Source organism: Anomaloglossus baeobatrachus, chromosome 2 (genome assembly GCF_048569485.1).
Source record: "Anomaloglossus baeobatrachus isolate aAnoBae1 chromosome 2, aAnoBae1.hap1, whole genome shotgun sequence".
NCBI lineage: Eukaryota > Metazoa > Chordata > Amphibia > Anura > Aromobatidae > Anomaloglossus > Anomaloglossus baeobatrachus.
Genome location: NC_134354.1, coordinates 640428821 through 640443334, shown reverse-complemented (window position 1 = coordinate 640443334; position 14514 = coordinate 640428821). Strand labels below are relative to the sequence as shown.

Below are 14514 nucleotides of genomic sequence, written 5' to 3'. Positions count from 1 at the left end.
CAGTGCTGCAGGGCCCACAAAATAAAAATGAGTCACGAATAGCCCCTCCCAAATAAAGATGACTTTTCTTTTGTTTGTTTTCTGCAGCATACTGAGACAGGATGATTGTTATTAATATTTCAGGCTTGGGGTGTTTAGTAACTTTAGTCCTGGTTGGTGCTTGTAAGGATAGTAACATTATACACACAGACATGTATGCGACTTCCCTGTAGCTTCCTTCTGTCTCTGCCGGAGGACACTGTACTTGGTCACCTTCATGTATGTTCACACAGATTTTTTTTTTTTAGATAGTTTGTCTTTAGAAGACATAAGTAGATTCAAAAGAAGAGTTTTTCTGTTTTATGGTCTTTGGTTGAAAAAAAAAAAAAAAAAAAACTGCATAAAATGTGGCATTATTCCCCAAGTCCTCATTCACATATCCAGTTTTTCTTGTTTGACAAATGTACAGGTGTGGTCCCAAACGGAAATTAATTTTCATCCTAAATGCCAGTCTTATCTATTTTCTAATATAGTTAAATTAAATAAATCCCTGCCACTCCCTCACTACCCTAAATGCTTTATTTATTTTTAAGTTTCCATTTTTGATGACACTTCGCTTGAGAATCACGACCTCTCTTGTGGTGACTGCTCTTGTCTCTGTACACTAGGTATTCTTACAGCATACAATGACAGACAGTGCGCGCTCTCCTGCTGGCTCATTACTTCTGATCACAGCTGGTGAGAGAGTGCACTGTCACTGTGCATATGCACAGTGGCAAGCATCTACTGAGCATCTGTCAGAAATGACAAGCGGCGCATGATCAGCAGAGCAGGGACTAGCCCAGCCCCAGAAATGGGCAACGCTGATTACTTTGTTTCAGGGAAGGGAGCAGAGTCTGTCGAGACTTCAGCCTCTTTTCCTTCATGACTCTTTGTTTGAGTATCCCAACACGCACAAGGATTCTCACATGAAGCGTCAACAAAAAAATGACATAGGAGTAAAAAAAAAAAAAAAAAAAAAAAAGGCAGTTAAATAATGTAGTGAGGGAATGGTAGAGTATTTTTTTTAATGTATATAAGAAAATATATTAGATTATGGCATTATATAGCTAGGCATATAGGATGAAAATTAATTTGTGTTTCCAATCACCCCTTAAGGTAAAAATTATTTATTACTATTATTATTATTATTATTATTATTATAATTATTATTATTAGCGGCATTTAGTCCATGGCGTTTTACATGTGAAAAGGGGGTACACATAGTAGGGACAAGAACAATGATCATAAACGAAACAAGGTACAGACTGGTTCAGGATGAGAGAGGCCCTGCCCACGAGGGCTCACAGTCTACAAGGGATGGGTGAGGATACAGTAGGTGAGGGTAGAGATGGTTGTGCGGCGCTATATCAGATTTAGAGTTACTGCAGGTTGTAGGCTTGTAGGATGAGGTGGGTCTTCAGGTTTCTTTTGAAGCTTGTCAAGGTTGGGGAGAGTCTGATATGCCGTGGCAGAGCATTCCAAAGTATGGGGGGGATGCATGGGAGAAATTTTGGATGCGATGGTGGGAAGAGGAGATGAAAGGGAAGTAAAGACTGAGATCTTGTGAGGATTGAAGGTTACGTGCAGATAAGTATCGGGAGACTAAGTCACAGATGTAGGGAGGAGACGGTCGTGGATGGCTTTGTAGGTCATGATAAGTTTTTTGAACTGGAGTTGTTGGACAATGGGAAGCCAGTGAAGGGATTGAGAGAACGGAGAGGTCAGGGAGTAGCGGGGGGACAGATGGATTAGCTGGGCAACATAATTTAAATAAATTGTAGGGGTGCCAGACTGTTAAGTAGGGAGGCCACAGAGCAGGAGGTTGCAGTAGTCCAGGCGTGAGATAATAAGGGCATGCACTAGGTTTTTTGCAGCTTTTTGGGAAAGGAATATACGAATCCGGGAAATATTTTTGAAAATGAACTGCTTGTTAAGTATGGCATCGGTTTTTTCTGGTATAAAGAATAAAAAATACATTTCTTTGTCGCTCCATTGGGAGACCCAGACAATTGGGTGTATAGCTTCTGCCTCCGGAGGCCACACAAAGTATTACACTTAAAAGTGTAAAGCCCCTCCCCTTCTGCCTATACACCCCCCGTGCCTCACGGGCTCCTCAGTTTTTATGCTTTGTGCGAAGGAGGCTGACATCCACGCATAGCTCCACATCTTAGTCAGCAGCAGCTGCTGACTATGTCGGATGGAAGAAAAGAGGGCCCATAACAGGGCCCCCAGCATGCTCCCTTCTCACCCCACTCTGGTCGGCGGTGTTGTTAAGGTTGAGGTACCCATTGCGGGTACATAGGCAGGAGCCACATGCTGTTTTCCTTCCCCATCCCTTAAGGGCTCTGGGTGAAGTGGGATCCTAATCGGTCTCCAGGCACTGGGACCGTGCTCCCTCCGCAGCCCCTGGGGAATCTGCTGGACAGGAGCCGGGTATCGTCAGGGACAAGGCCCTGCTACTGTGAGGTACTCTGTGTCCCCGTGGGGGACCGCGCATGGAGCGCTTGTGCCATACACACTGCAGCACTGCTGGGTGTGTTAGTGCGCCGGGGACTACCGCGCCGACCGCGCTTATTTGCCGGCCGCGCTTATAACTTTAGTCCCCGGCTTTTGCGGCCTAGTATCGCATATTCCCGCCCCCAGGCCTGCCAGTCAGGGGAAGGGCGGGACGCTGCACAGAACGTCAGCGCTGAGGGCTGGAGCATACTTTGTATCCTCCTCCCCCCTCACTCAGCACAGTGGGGCATCAGATTCCCGCACTTTCTAGGGCACGCCCACGGCCCCCCTCCTCCCCACAGAACGCCGGCAGCCATTCCTGTCAGCACTTCTGACGCTGGAGAGGAGAGACAACACGGCTCTGGGAGGCCCAGGCAGGGAATCTGGTGATCACACAACCGCTTTGAGCGGTCGGTAAGCAGCACCTGTGGTGCTGGCCCCACTGAGTGACGACGTGTACATATATATATATGCTTATATGCTATACATTTACACTGTACGGTCGCACTGTTGATTTTTGGCTATATACCCTCCTGGATTGTACTCAGAGGAGACAACAGCATGTCGTCCGCAAAAAGCAAGGGTGCCAAAGCACAGGCTTACTTTGCAACCTGTACCTCATGTGCGGCTATACTACCGGCAGGTTCCACCGACCCTCATTGTGTGCAATGCTCGGCCCCTGTGGCACTTACTCAGCCGGAGCCTCTGCTACTGGTGGCCCAGGTGGAACCACCTGCTACCACTGTCCAGGTGACAGGGACGGAGTTTGCAGTATTTACTGACAAACTGTCTGAGAGTATGGATAAATGGTCTGCTAAGATACTAGAAGCCTTACAGTCCAGACCGGTGACTCAGGCCCCGGGCACTGTTGAATCATTGACCCCAGGCCCCCCTCAGTTGGAGCAGCAAAGTGCTCCTGGGTTGACTCATAGGTCCCAGGGTGAGGTCTCTGACACGGACCGCAGTCCCAGGCCGCCTAAGCGGGCTCGCTGGGAAATTCCCTCGACTTCATCACACTGTTCAGGGTCTCAGCAGGAGGACTCTCTGGATGATGAAGCGGAGGTAGCAGATCAGGATTCTGATCCTGAGGCCGCTCTCAACCTAGATACACCTGAAGGTGACGCCATAGTGAATGACCTTATAGCGACCATCAATCAGGTGTTGGATATTTCTCCCCCAGCTCCTCCAATTGAGGAGTCAGCTTCTCAGCAGGAGAAATTCCGTTTCAGGTTTCCCAAGCGTACATTGAGTACGTTTCTGGATCACTCTGACTTCAGAGAGGCAGTCCAGAAACACCGAGCTTGTCCAGATAAGCGTTTTTCCAAGCGCCTTAAGGATACACGTTATCCCTTCCCCCCTGACGTTGTCAAGGGCTGGGCTCAGTGTCCCAAGGTGGATCCTCCAGTCTCCAGACTGGCGGCTAGATCCATAGTTGCAGTGGAAGATGGGGCTTCACTCAAAGATGCCACTGACAGACAGATGGAGCTCTGGTTGAAATCCATCTATGAAGCTATCGGCGCGTCTTTTGCTCCAGCATTCGCAGCCGTATGGGCACTCCAAGCTATCTCAGCTTGTCATGCGCAGATTAATGCAGTCACACGTACGTCTGCTCCGCAAGTGGTGTCCTTAACCTCTCAGGCGTCGGCGTTTGCGTCCTACGCCATTAATGCTGTCCTGGACTCTGCGAGCCGTACGGCGGTAGCATCCGCCAATTCGGTGGCAGTCCTCAGGGCCATGTGGCTACGTGAATGGAAGGCAGACTCTGCTTCCAAAAAGTTCTTAACTGGTTTGCCATTTTCTGGCGACCACCTGTTTGGTGAGCGATTGGATGAAATCATTAAACAATCCAAGGGAAAGGACTCATCCTTACCCCAGTCCAAACCAAACAGACCTCAACCACGGAAGGTACAATCGAGGTTTCGGTCCTTTCGGTCCGCGGGCAGGTCTCAATTCTCCTCGTCCAAAAGGCCTCAGAAGGATCAGAGGAACTCCGATTCATGGCGGTCTAAGTCACGTCCTAAAAAGACCGCCGGAGGAACCGCTCCCAAAGCGGCCTCATGACTTTCGGCCTCCTCGCACCGCATCCTCGGTCGGTGTCAGGCTTTCCCGCTTTTGCGACGCCTGGCTGCCACAGGTAAAAGACCGTTGGGTGAGAGACATTCTGTCTCACGGTTACAGGATAGAGTTCAGCTCTCGTCGTCCGACTCGATTCTTCAGAACATCTCCGCCCCCCGAGCGAGCCGATGCTCTTCTTCAGGCGGTGTGCACTCTGAAGGCAGAAGGAGTGGTGATCCCTGTTCCCTTTCAGCAACAGGGTCACGGTTTTTACTCCAACTTGTTCGTGGTGCCGAAAAAGGACGGATCCTTCCGTCCTGTTCTGGACCTAAAACTGCTCAACAAACACGTAAAAACCAGGCGGTTCCGGATGGAATCGCTCCGCTCCGTCATCGCCTCAATGTCCCAAGGAGATTTCCTAGCATCAATCGACATCAAAGATGCTTATCTCCATGTACCGATTGCTCCAGAGCATCAGCGCTTCCTTCGTTTCGCCATAGGGGACGAACACCTTCAGTTCGTGGCACTGCCTTTCGGCCTGGCGACAGCCCCACGGGTCTTCACCAAGGTCATGGCAACAGTAGTAGCAGTTCTGCACTCTCAGGGACACTCGGTGATCCCTTACTTAGACGATCTGCTTGTCAAGGCACCCTCTCAAGTGGCATGCCAACACAGCCTGAACATTGCTCTGGAGACTCTCCAGAGTTTCGGGTGGATCATCAATTTTCCAAAGTCAAATCTGACACCGGCCCAATCACTGACATATCTTGGCATGGAGTTTCATACTCTCTCAGCGATAGTGAAGCTTCCGCTGGACAAACAGCGTTCACTACAGACAGGGGTGCAATCTCTCCTTCAAGGCCAGTCACACCCCTTGAGGCGCCTCATGCACTTCCTAGGGAAGATGGTAGCAGCAATGGAGGCAGTTCCTTTTGCGCAGTTTCATCTGCGTCCACTTCAATGGGACATTCTCCGCAAATGGGACAGGAAGTCGACGTCCCTCGACAGGAACGTCTCCCTTTCTCGGGCAGCCAAGGCTTCCCTTCAGTGGTGGCTTCTTCCCACTTCTCTGTCGAAGGGGAAATCCTTCCTGCCCCCATCCTGGGCTGTGGTCACGACGGACGCGAGCCTGTCAGGGTGGGGAGCGGTCTTTCTCCACCACAGGGCTCAGGGTACTTGGACTCAGCTAGAGTCCTCCCTTCAGATCAATGTTCTGGAGATAAGGGCAGTGTATCTTGCCCTAAAGGCGTTCCAGCCGTGGCTGGAAGGCAAGCAGATCCGAATTCAGTCGGACAACTCCACAGCGGTGGCATACATCAACCACCAAGGCGGAACACGCAGTCGGCAAGCCTTCCAGGAAGTCCGGCGGATTCTGCTATGGGTGGAAGCCACAGCCTCCACCATATCCGCAGTTCACATCCCGGGCGTAGAAAACTGGGAAGCAGACTTTCTCAGTCGCCAGGGCATGGACGCAGGGGAATGGTCCCTTCACCCGGACGTGTTTCAGGAGATCTGTTGCCGCTGGGGGATGCCGGACGTCGACCTAATGGCGTCCCGGCACAACAACAAGGTCCCGACATTCATGGCACGGTCTCAAGATCACAGAGCTCTGGCGGCAGACGCCTTAGTTCAGGATTGGTCGCAGTTTCAGCTCCCTTATGTGTTTCCTCCTCTGGCACTGTTGCCCAGAGTGTTACGCAAGATCAGGTCCGACTGCCGCCGCGCCATCCTCGTCGCTCCAGACTGGCCGAGGAGGTCGTGGTACCCGGATCTGTGGCATCTCACGGTGGGCCAACCGTGGGCACTACCAGACCGACCAGACTTGCTGTCTCAAGGGCCGTTTTTCCATCTGAATTCTGCGGCCCTCAACCTGACTGTGTGGCCATTGAGTCCTGGATCCTAGCGTCTTCAGGGTTATCTCAAGAGGTCATTGCCACTATGAGGCAGGCTAGGAAACCAACGTCCGCCAAGATCTACCACAGGACGTGGAGGATATTCTTATCTTGGTGCTCTGATCAGGGTTTTTCTCCCTGGCCATTTGCCTTGCCCACTTTTCTTTCCTTCCTTCAATCCGGATTGGAAAAAGGTTTGTCGCTCGGCTCCCTTAAGGGACAAGTCTCAGCGCTCTCTGTGTTTTTTCAGAAGCGCCTAGCCAGACTTCCACAGGTACGCACGTTCCTGCAGGGGGTTTGTCACATAGTCCCTCCTTACAAGCGGCCGTTAGAACCCTGGGATCTGAACAGGGTGCTGATGGCTCTTCAGAAACCACCTTTCGAGCCAATGAGGGATATTTCTCTCTCACGCCTTTCGCAGAAAGTGGCCTTCCTAGTAGCAGTCACATCACTTCGGAGAGTGTCTGAGCTAGCAGCGCTGTCATGCAAAGCCCCTTTCCTGGTGTTTAACCAGGACAAGGTGGTTCTGCGTCCGGTTCCGGAATTTCTCCCTAAGGTGGTATCCCCCTTTCATCTCAATCAGGATATCTCCTTACCCTCTTTTTGTCCTCATCCAGTTCACCAATGTGAAAGGGATTTGCACTTGTTAGATCTGGTGAGAGCACTCAGACTCTACATTTCTCGTACGGCGCCCCTGCGCCGCTCGGATGCACTCTTTGTCCTTGTCGCTGGCCAGCGTAAAGGGTCACAGGCTTCCAAATCAACCCTGGCTCGGTGGATCAAGGAACCAATTCTCGAAGCTTACCGATCTTCTGGGCTTCCGGTTCCCTCAGGGCTGAGGGCCCATTCTACCAGAGCCGTGGGTGTGTCCTGGGCTTTGCGTCACCAGGCTACGGCTCAGCAGGTGTGTCAGGCAGCTACCTGGTCGAGCCTGCACACTTTCACGAAACACTATCAGGTGCATACCTATGCTTCGGCAGATGCCAGCCTAGGTAGGCGAGTCCTTCAGGCGGCGGTTGCCCACCTGTAGGAAGGGGCCGTCTTACGGCTCTATTACGAGGTTTTACTTTACCCACCCAGGGACTGCTTTTGGACGTCCCAATTGTCTGGGTCTCCCAATGGAGCGACAAAGAAGAAGGGAATTTTGTTTACTTACCGTAAATTCCTTTTCTTCTAGCTCCAATTGGGAGACACAGCACCCGCCCCTGTTCCCTTCGGGCTGTTGTTCTTTGTGTACACATGTTGTTCATGTTGAATGGTTTCAGTTCTCCGAAATTTCTTCGGATTGAATTTACTTTAAACCAATTTATAACTTTTCCTCCTTCTTGCTTTTGCACCAAAACTGAGGAGCCCGTGAGGCACGGGGGGTGTATAGGCAGAAGGGGAGGGGCTTTAAACTTTTAAGTGTAATACTTTGTGTGGCCTCCGGAGGCAGAAGCTATACACCCAATTGTCTGGGTCTCCCAATTGGAGCTAGAAGAAAAGGAATTTACGGTAAGTAAACAAAATTCCCTTCATTCCATGTTTTTAAAGTGTTTGAAAAAAAAATAAATCTATTTTGTTCTTTAAAATCTATTGTTTCTTATGATCGTTTTTCAGGAGCTTTCTCTGTTGCCTCTGATGGAGCCTTCAGTAACTGCAAACTTCAGCCTATTTGCTCCCTTTGGCAGCAGTACACCAGTTAATGGGAAAAGCCCACTGAAAGGATCGTTTGGCAGTGGGGCTCTGGAGAGTATCCCGGACTACTACACACAGCTACTCAGCAAGGTACTTCGATTATTCCACACAAAGTCCAGCTTTACCAGGGCTAGTTATAAAATGCTTAATTATGGCTTATTTTATTTTAAAGAACAACCTCAGTAATCCCCCTACACCTCCCTCATCCTTACCTCCAACGCCACCTCCTTCGGTGCAGCAAAAAATGGTGAATGGTGTAACAGCAACTGAAGATCTGAACGAAACAAAAAAGGAATCTGAGAGCAGTGCTGAGGCCGAAGTCAAAAAAGGTGCGCGGAGTCAGCTACAGTACAGGAAAGTCTATTTTGTATCTAAGTAACTTCTTATAACTTTTTGTCCGGTAGGCACTGATGAACGGAGTCTGGACCTTTTGGCTGCACTTCCCACTCCCCCACACAACCAAAGTGAGGATGTCAGGTGAGACCACACTGATCATGTCTTCGTAGACTACGTGAAGAAAGTTGGTCTTTTGTCAAATTGTAAATGTCGTTTTTTTGTTTTTTTCATTTAGGATGGAGAGTGATGAGGAAAGTGATTCTCCTGACAGCATTGTTCCAGCCTCTTCCCCAGAAAGTGTTATAGGAGAGGACACCCAACGCTTTCCTTCCTTGTGCCATGTGAAAGAAGAGGAAGAAGAGCGAGCATTGTCACCGGTCATACCGCTCATTCCCCGTTGTCCTATACCAGGTTAGCAATCAGTTACTGCAACTTCTAATCTTAGAAGAAAGCCATCAAGTGATCTGCCAAGCCCTCCCCCTTACAGCATATTAAAATAGAGGTTCACACGTATAAGACATACTAAGGCTGTGTTTACACATTGATTTTTTTTATTGTGCTTATTTTTTCTGCAGCCAACACCCGATCTTTTTAGCAGTTAAAAAAAAAACCTGCAGCCAAAATGCAGGGTTTGATGCCGTAAGGAAAGCAGCAAAAATGCATTAATTTTTTGGGGGGGGGTTTGCGCCATTTTTCAGAATCCTAGAATTTGCCTCCAATTGTAAACAATAGAAGGTTTGGGCCACCAATGCAAGATGTGTGTGAGAAACCATAGACCATTATTGCAAGAAAAAAAAATGCAATTTGATCAAATTGTTTATTAGGTAGGGCAGTTTTTTACTTTTCACATATCATGAATTTAACTATCACTACTTCAGTTAAAGCACACCGATCACCAGGATTTTCCTATATAAACTAAAGCCAGTGCTATACTGGCACTATCATGCTGATTCTATACATACCTTTAGTTGTCAGATTGGATGTATGGTTTTTGAAATACAGGCAAGTAAAGTTACAGAAATGAACAGCTTTATGATTGGCAGCAGCTGCTGAATAACTAATATGTGAATCAGGTTTTGCTATCTATTCCCGCCCCTGTCTGCTGCCTGTCTTTGGTAGATGGACTGTATGGGCTAAATTTCTAACACTTACCTATCACGTGACAGAAATGACTCATACCTGGAAGGAGCCCATACAGTCTAGCATCTACCAAGGACAGGCAGAAGACAGGCGGGAATAGATAGCAAAACTGGACTCACATATTAGCTACTCGGCAGCTGCTGCCAATCAAAAAGCTGTATGTTTCTGTAACTTGCCTGTATTTCAAAATCTATACATCCAATCTGACCACTAAAGGTATGTAAAGAATCCACATGATATTGCCAGCATAGCACTGGATTTAGTTTACATAGGAAAATCCTGGTGGTTGGTTCGCTTTAAACTATGCTTGGAGTGGGGAGAAACAAGAATTGCTTTAAAATAGTGACTATTCTGAATAATCTACTCCATTGTTTGCTTGTTTTTTCACCCTTCGGCATCTTCACCTTTTCTTTATCGTTCCTATGGGAGACCCAGACCATGGGTGTATAGCTTCTGCCTCCGGAGGACACACAAAGTACTACACTCAAAACGTGTAGCTCCTCCCTCCTAGCATATACACCCCCTGCTAGCCAGTCCTAGCCAGTTCAATGCTTTGTGTTTCAGGAGGTCACACACACATGCATTCTCTGATTTTTGATTTTTCCTTTTGGATCAAAGATTTGGAAGAAAAGCGGGTCCAGCTGGACTCCCGGCATGTCCCTTCTCACCCCACTGTGTCGGCGGTGCTGTTAAGGTTGATTTTCCAAGGCTGGAGCCTTCTCATGCCGCGCTCCTTCACCATCCCCTGGGGCTCTGGCTTGAAGTGGGAGCCAACACGGTTCTCACTGCTTTTCAGGGGACCGGTCTCCATCCGCAGCCCTTTTTCAGGATCCTGCTGGACGGAGCGATCACCCCCCAGGGACCTGGCAACCTGCGTCTCACAAGCTAAGTATATGAGACGTTATTACCACAGAAAGTGGTCTTTCCAGGGGTCCTTTATACTTTATTTATTGGGGAGAGTGTGTTTTATGTTTGTGTTAACATTTCCGGCCGGTTCTCCAGTTTTCACTGGAGAACCGCGCCGATGGTGCCTGCACGCCGGCCGCATGTTTAAATCTAGGCCCCGGCTTCGCCTGAGGCCTAGTTTCGGTTTCCACTGCCTCTGCATGTCAGTCATGCAGAGGGACAGTGTGGCTCCGCCCAGCGGCTGTGCAGCACAGGAAAGGGACACTCCTCACTGAGGAAGGATTCCCTCCCCTGGCTACCTCATTTGCCGCTCTCAGAGTAGGCCCCGCCCCCTCTCCTCGCTCCGGTCGCCATTTTCTCAGCGTTCTCTGTGCCTGCATAGGCACAGAGATTCCACATTGTGACAAGTGGGGGCCTGGGCTGAGGGACTGGAGGGCACAGAAATGTCTGTTTAAACGATCTGGCAGCCACAACCTCCGGTTTGTGCAGCTGCTTATTTTATCTGTTTATATACTCTGCTGGGGGCCATTCTAGGACAGAGCCCCCACCTCTGCAGCATGTCTCACATCAGAGCAAGGCTGCAAGGCTGTTTTTATTATGCACTACATGTAGTCTCGTACGGCTGTACCGAGCTCATAAACACATCAGCCTGGAGGCTCATCAGTGGTCCCTCCAGCTGCTCCGGCTTCGGTGGCTGACCCCTGGTTTGGCTAGAATCCGCTCTTTCCAGGGGTCGGCTGTCCTGGAATCTGCTGAGCATGCATTAGCCCCCTTCTCAGGGCGTTTTCTGCTACAGCTCGCTCAGCAAAGCTCACAGAGGACTCTCCTTCTGGTCTCAGACCCCGTCCTCCTGACATGGAGACGCAGGGTCCCCTGTCCTCCCCGTCCCGCAGCTCTGATTACGAGCTGACTCACTGGACGAGGAGGATGTCTCTACCAGGGGCTCGGACGCTACTTTATGTACCATTGATCTGTCCGTAGGTGACGCAGATGCGAATGATTGGATTGCGTCCATTATACTTGTACTGGACCTCATCCGCCTGTATCAGGGGAGTATTCCCCGCTGGCAGAAAGGCATCAGTATACCTTAAACAGGACAAGGAGTGTGTTCCTTAACCACTCCAGTTTTCAGCCCACTGTGTCCAAGCCCACAGCCTGTCCTGTCAGACCCCAAAGCGGGGTTCTGATGACTGTTTCCCCCTCCCATCAGAGGTGGTCAAGGAGTGAGCTCATTCGCCAAGGGTGGTCCCTCCGGTGTCTAGACTTTCAGCCCGGATAGTTGTATCAGTGGCTGACGGCACCTCTATAAGGATCCCACTGTACATTAATTTTGTACTGGACCTCAATCCGCCGGAGTTACCTTGCCTAGGAGAACACAAGGTGTGTTCCTTAACCACTCCAGTTTTCAGGCCACTGTGACCAAGCCCAGGGTCCGCTCTGACAGTCTCTTCCCATGAAGCGTGGTTCTGAGGACTGTTTTTCCCTTTCCAACAGTGGTGGTCAAGGAGTGGGCTCATTCACCAAAGGTGGCTCAGCCCGGACCGTTATATCAGTGGCTGATGGTTCCTCACTTAAGGTTTTGCGGTCCGCCAGGTTGTCCTTCTGGCCAAATCTGTATGGGGGCGGCAGGAGCTTCGTTCTCCTCAGCTTTACAGCAGTGCGGGTATTTTTGTAGCCTTCTCTGCTTCTCTAGAGGAGATGCATTCCCTCACAGGGACTCTATGCCCGAAATGGTTGCCTGAACTTCCAGACTTCAGTCTGTTCATCCTATGCCATGTCTGCCATGCTGGACACCGCACTGCGGTGGCCTCGGCTACTTTCCTCGCTATCCGCAGGCTCCTGTGGCTTCGGAAATGGAAGGCAGATGCTTCTATAGAAGTTCCTTGCTGGGCTCCCTTTTGTTGGGACCAGTCTCTTCGGAACCAACTGGATGAAATTAAGGAAGCTCTTGGCGGGAAGAGTTCTTCCATGCCACAAACCTAAACCAGGAAACCTGTCCAGGGCAGGAATCAGTTGAGGTTTCGTTTTTTTCGTTCCTCCATCTGATCGTTCTCTAAGCCCTCGGCCTCGTCCACTAGCTCGGCCAAGGTTCATAAACCCAAATGGCGCTCGAAGCTGCGTCTTCAGAAAACCGCAGGAGATGTTGCCGCTGAGTCAGCTTCCTCCGAGCTATCTAGCCACGCCAACAACGTCCTAGGCCGGTGGCAGGCTCTCCCACTTGGCGACGTATGGTTTTAACACGTCTCCGTTCAGTGGGTGCGGGATTATATCTCCCATGGCTACAGGATAGAATTCTATCCACCCGCCAAACAGATTTTTTCTGTCAACTCCCCCCGGCTCCAAGGCCGCCGCCTTCTCACAGGCCGTGGCATTCTTGCAGGCCAATGGAGTAATTGTACCGGTTCCCGACTGGGAACGGTTCTGAGATTTCTGCTTAAATCTATTCCTAGTCCCCGAAGAGGGCGGTGCCTTCCGAACTGGATCTTAAGCTTTTCAAGCATGTTCAGGTGTGGCGTTTTCACATGGAGTCTCGGTCTTGTTCCGTGTGTTTTTCACCGGATCAATCAATAACCCAAGGAGATTCCCTAGCATCCATCGGCATCAGAGATGCCTAGCTGCAGGTGTCAATCGCAGTTTCACACCACCATTTTGCAATCGGAGTGGTCCAATTCGTGGTTCTTCCCTTGGGGTTAGCCACGGCCCCTCGAGTATTCTCAAGGTTGGGGCAGCTGTGATTAGGGTCCTGCACCTCTAGGGATTGGCAGTGATCTTTTGCCCTGGACGGTCTTCTTGTCGGGGCTTCATCCAGTGCAGACTCTTAGCAGAGTGCTTCGCTCACTCTCGCCACTCTAACCAATTCGGGTGGCTTGTCATTCTGTCCAAGTCCACTCTGACTTCGAACCAGAAGTTCCCGTTCCCAGGGACGCAATTCGAGACTCTGTCGGCACTTGTGAAGCTGCCCTTAGTCAAACAGTAGTCCCTCCGCTGGCGGTCGACGTCGTTCTATCAGGCACCGAATACAGGTACTGGTCAGATGGTGGCGTCAATGGAAGCGATTCCCTTGCCCAGTTTCTCCTGCGTCCTCTGAGGCTGGATATTTTCCGCTGTACAAGCGAACTTCCTCCTTCCACAGGGTGGTGGCTTCGCCACAGACCAGGGGCTCGTTTCAGTGGTGGCTTCGGCCACTCTGTCTCAGGGACGCTCCTTCCTGGCCCCGTCCCGGGTGATCCTCACCAGGATGCTAGTCTATCCGCCTTGGGAGCAGTATATCTCCACCGTGGAGCGCAGGGCGCTTGGACTCTGTCCGAATCAGCCCTCTGGATCAATGTGCTGGAAATCAGAGCTGTATTTCTAGCTCTCTAAGCCTTTCACCATCTGTTGGCGGCTAGGCACATTCGAGTCCAGTCGGACAACGTGACAGCGTTTACCTACATCAACTTCCAGGGCGGGACACTCAGCCGCCTGGCAATGTTGGCGGCTCGACGCATTCTTCAGTGGACGAGGGACTCCTAGTCCACCGTATCCGCAGCCCACATCCTAGACGTGAAAACTGCGAGGCAGACTATTTCAGCTGTCCAACCGTGGTCCACGATCCTCAGGTTTTGCGGCAGACGCACTGGTTCATGTTTGGTCCCAGCTTCGTCTCTCTTACGTGTTTCACCCTCTAGCTCTTGTCCAGAGTCCTGCGCAAGATCAGTAAAGAGGGCCGTCTGGTCATTCTCATACTCCAGACTGACCCAGGCAAGCTTGGTACCCTGACCTGCTCCATCTGTCCGTAGTGTTGCCATGGCATCTTCCGGACCGTAAGGCGCATCTCACATCATTCCGCCTTATCGGCGGCCTATGGAGCCCTGGGACCTTAATCCGGTCCTCACGGTTTCCGGAAACCCCCCTTTGAGCCTCTTAAGGAGGTTTCTTTGTTTCATCTTTCACAGAAAGTGGTCTTTCTAGTGGCCATAATTTCCCGCCAGAGAGTCTCTGTTTTGGCTGC

General features: G+C 50.4%; 1 protein-coding gene across 1 annotated transcript in view; it reads left to right on the top strand.

Annotated features, from left to right (window-relative positions):
* The window catches only part of KMT2D (lysine methyltransferase 2D), a 385659-nt gene that overhangs the window by 285325 nt on the left and 85820 nt on the right, over positions 1-14514 (top strand). Inside the window, exons 41-44 of the mRNA XM_075333879.1 lie at positions 8064-8231; positions 8314-8470; positions 8546-8618; positions 8713-8888. Of these exons, the coding sequence (XP_075189994.1) occupies positions 8064-8231; positions 8314-8470; positions 8546-8618; positions 8713-8888 (574 nt within the window). The remainder of the gene's footprint in view (positions 1-8063; positions 8232-8313; positions 8471-8545; positions 8619-8712; positions 8889-14514) is intronic.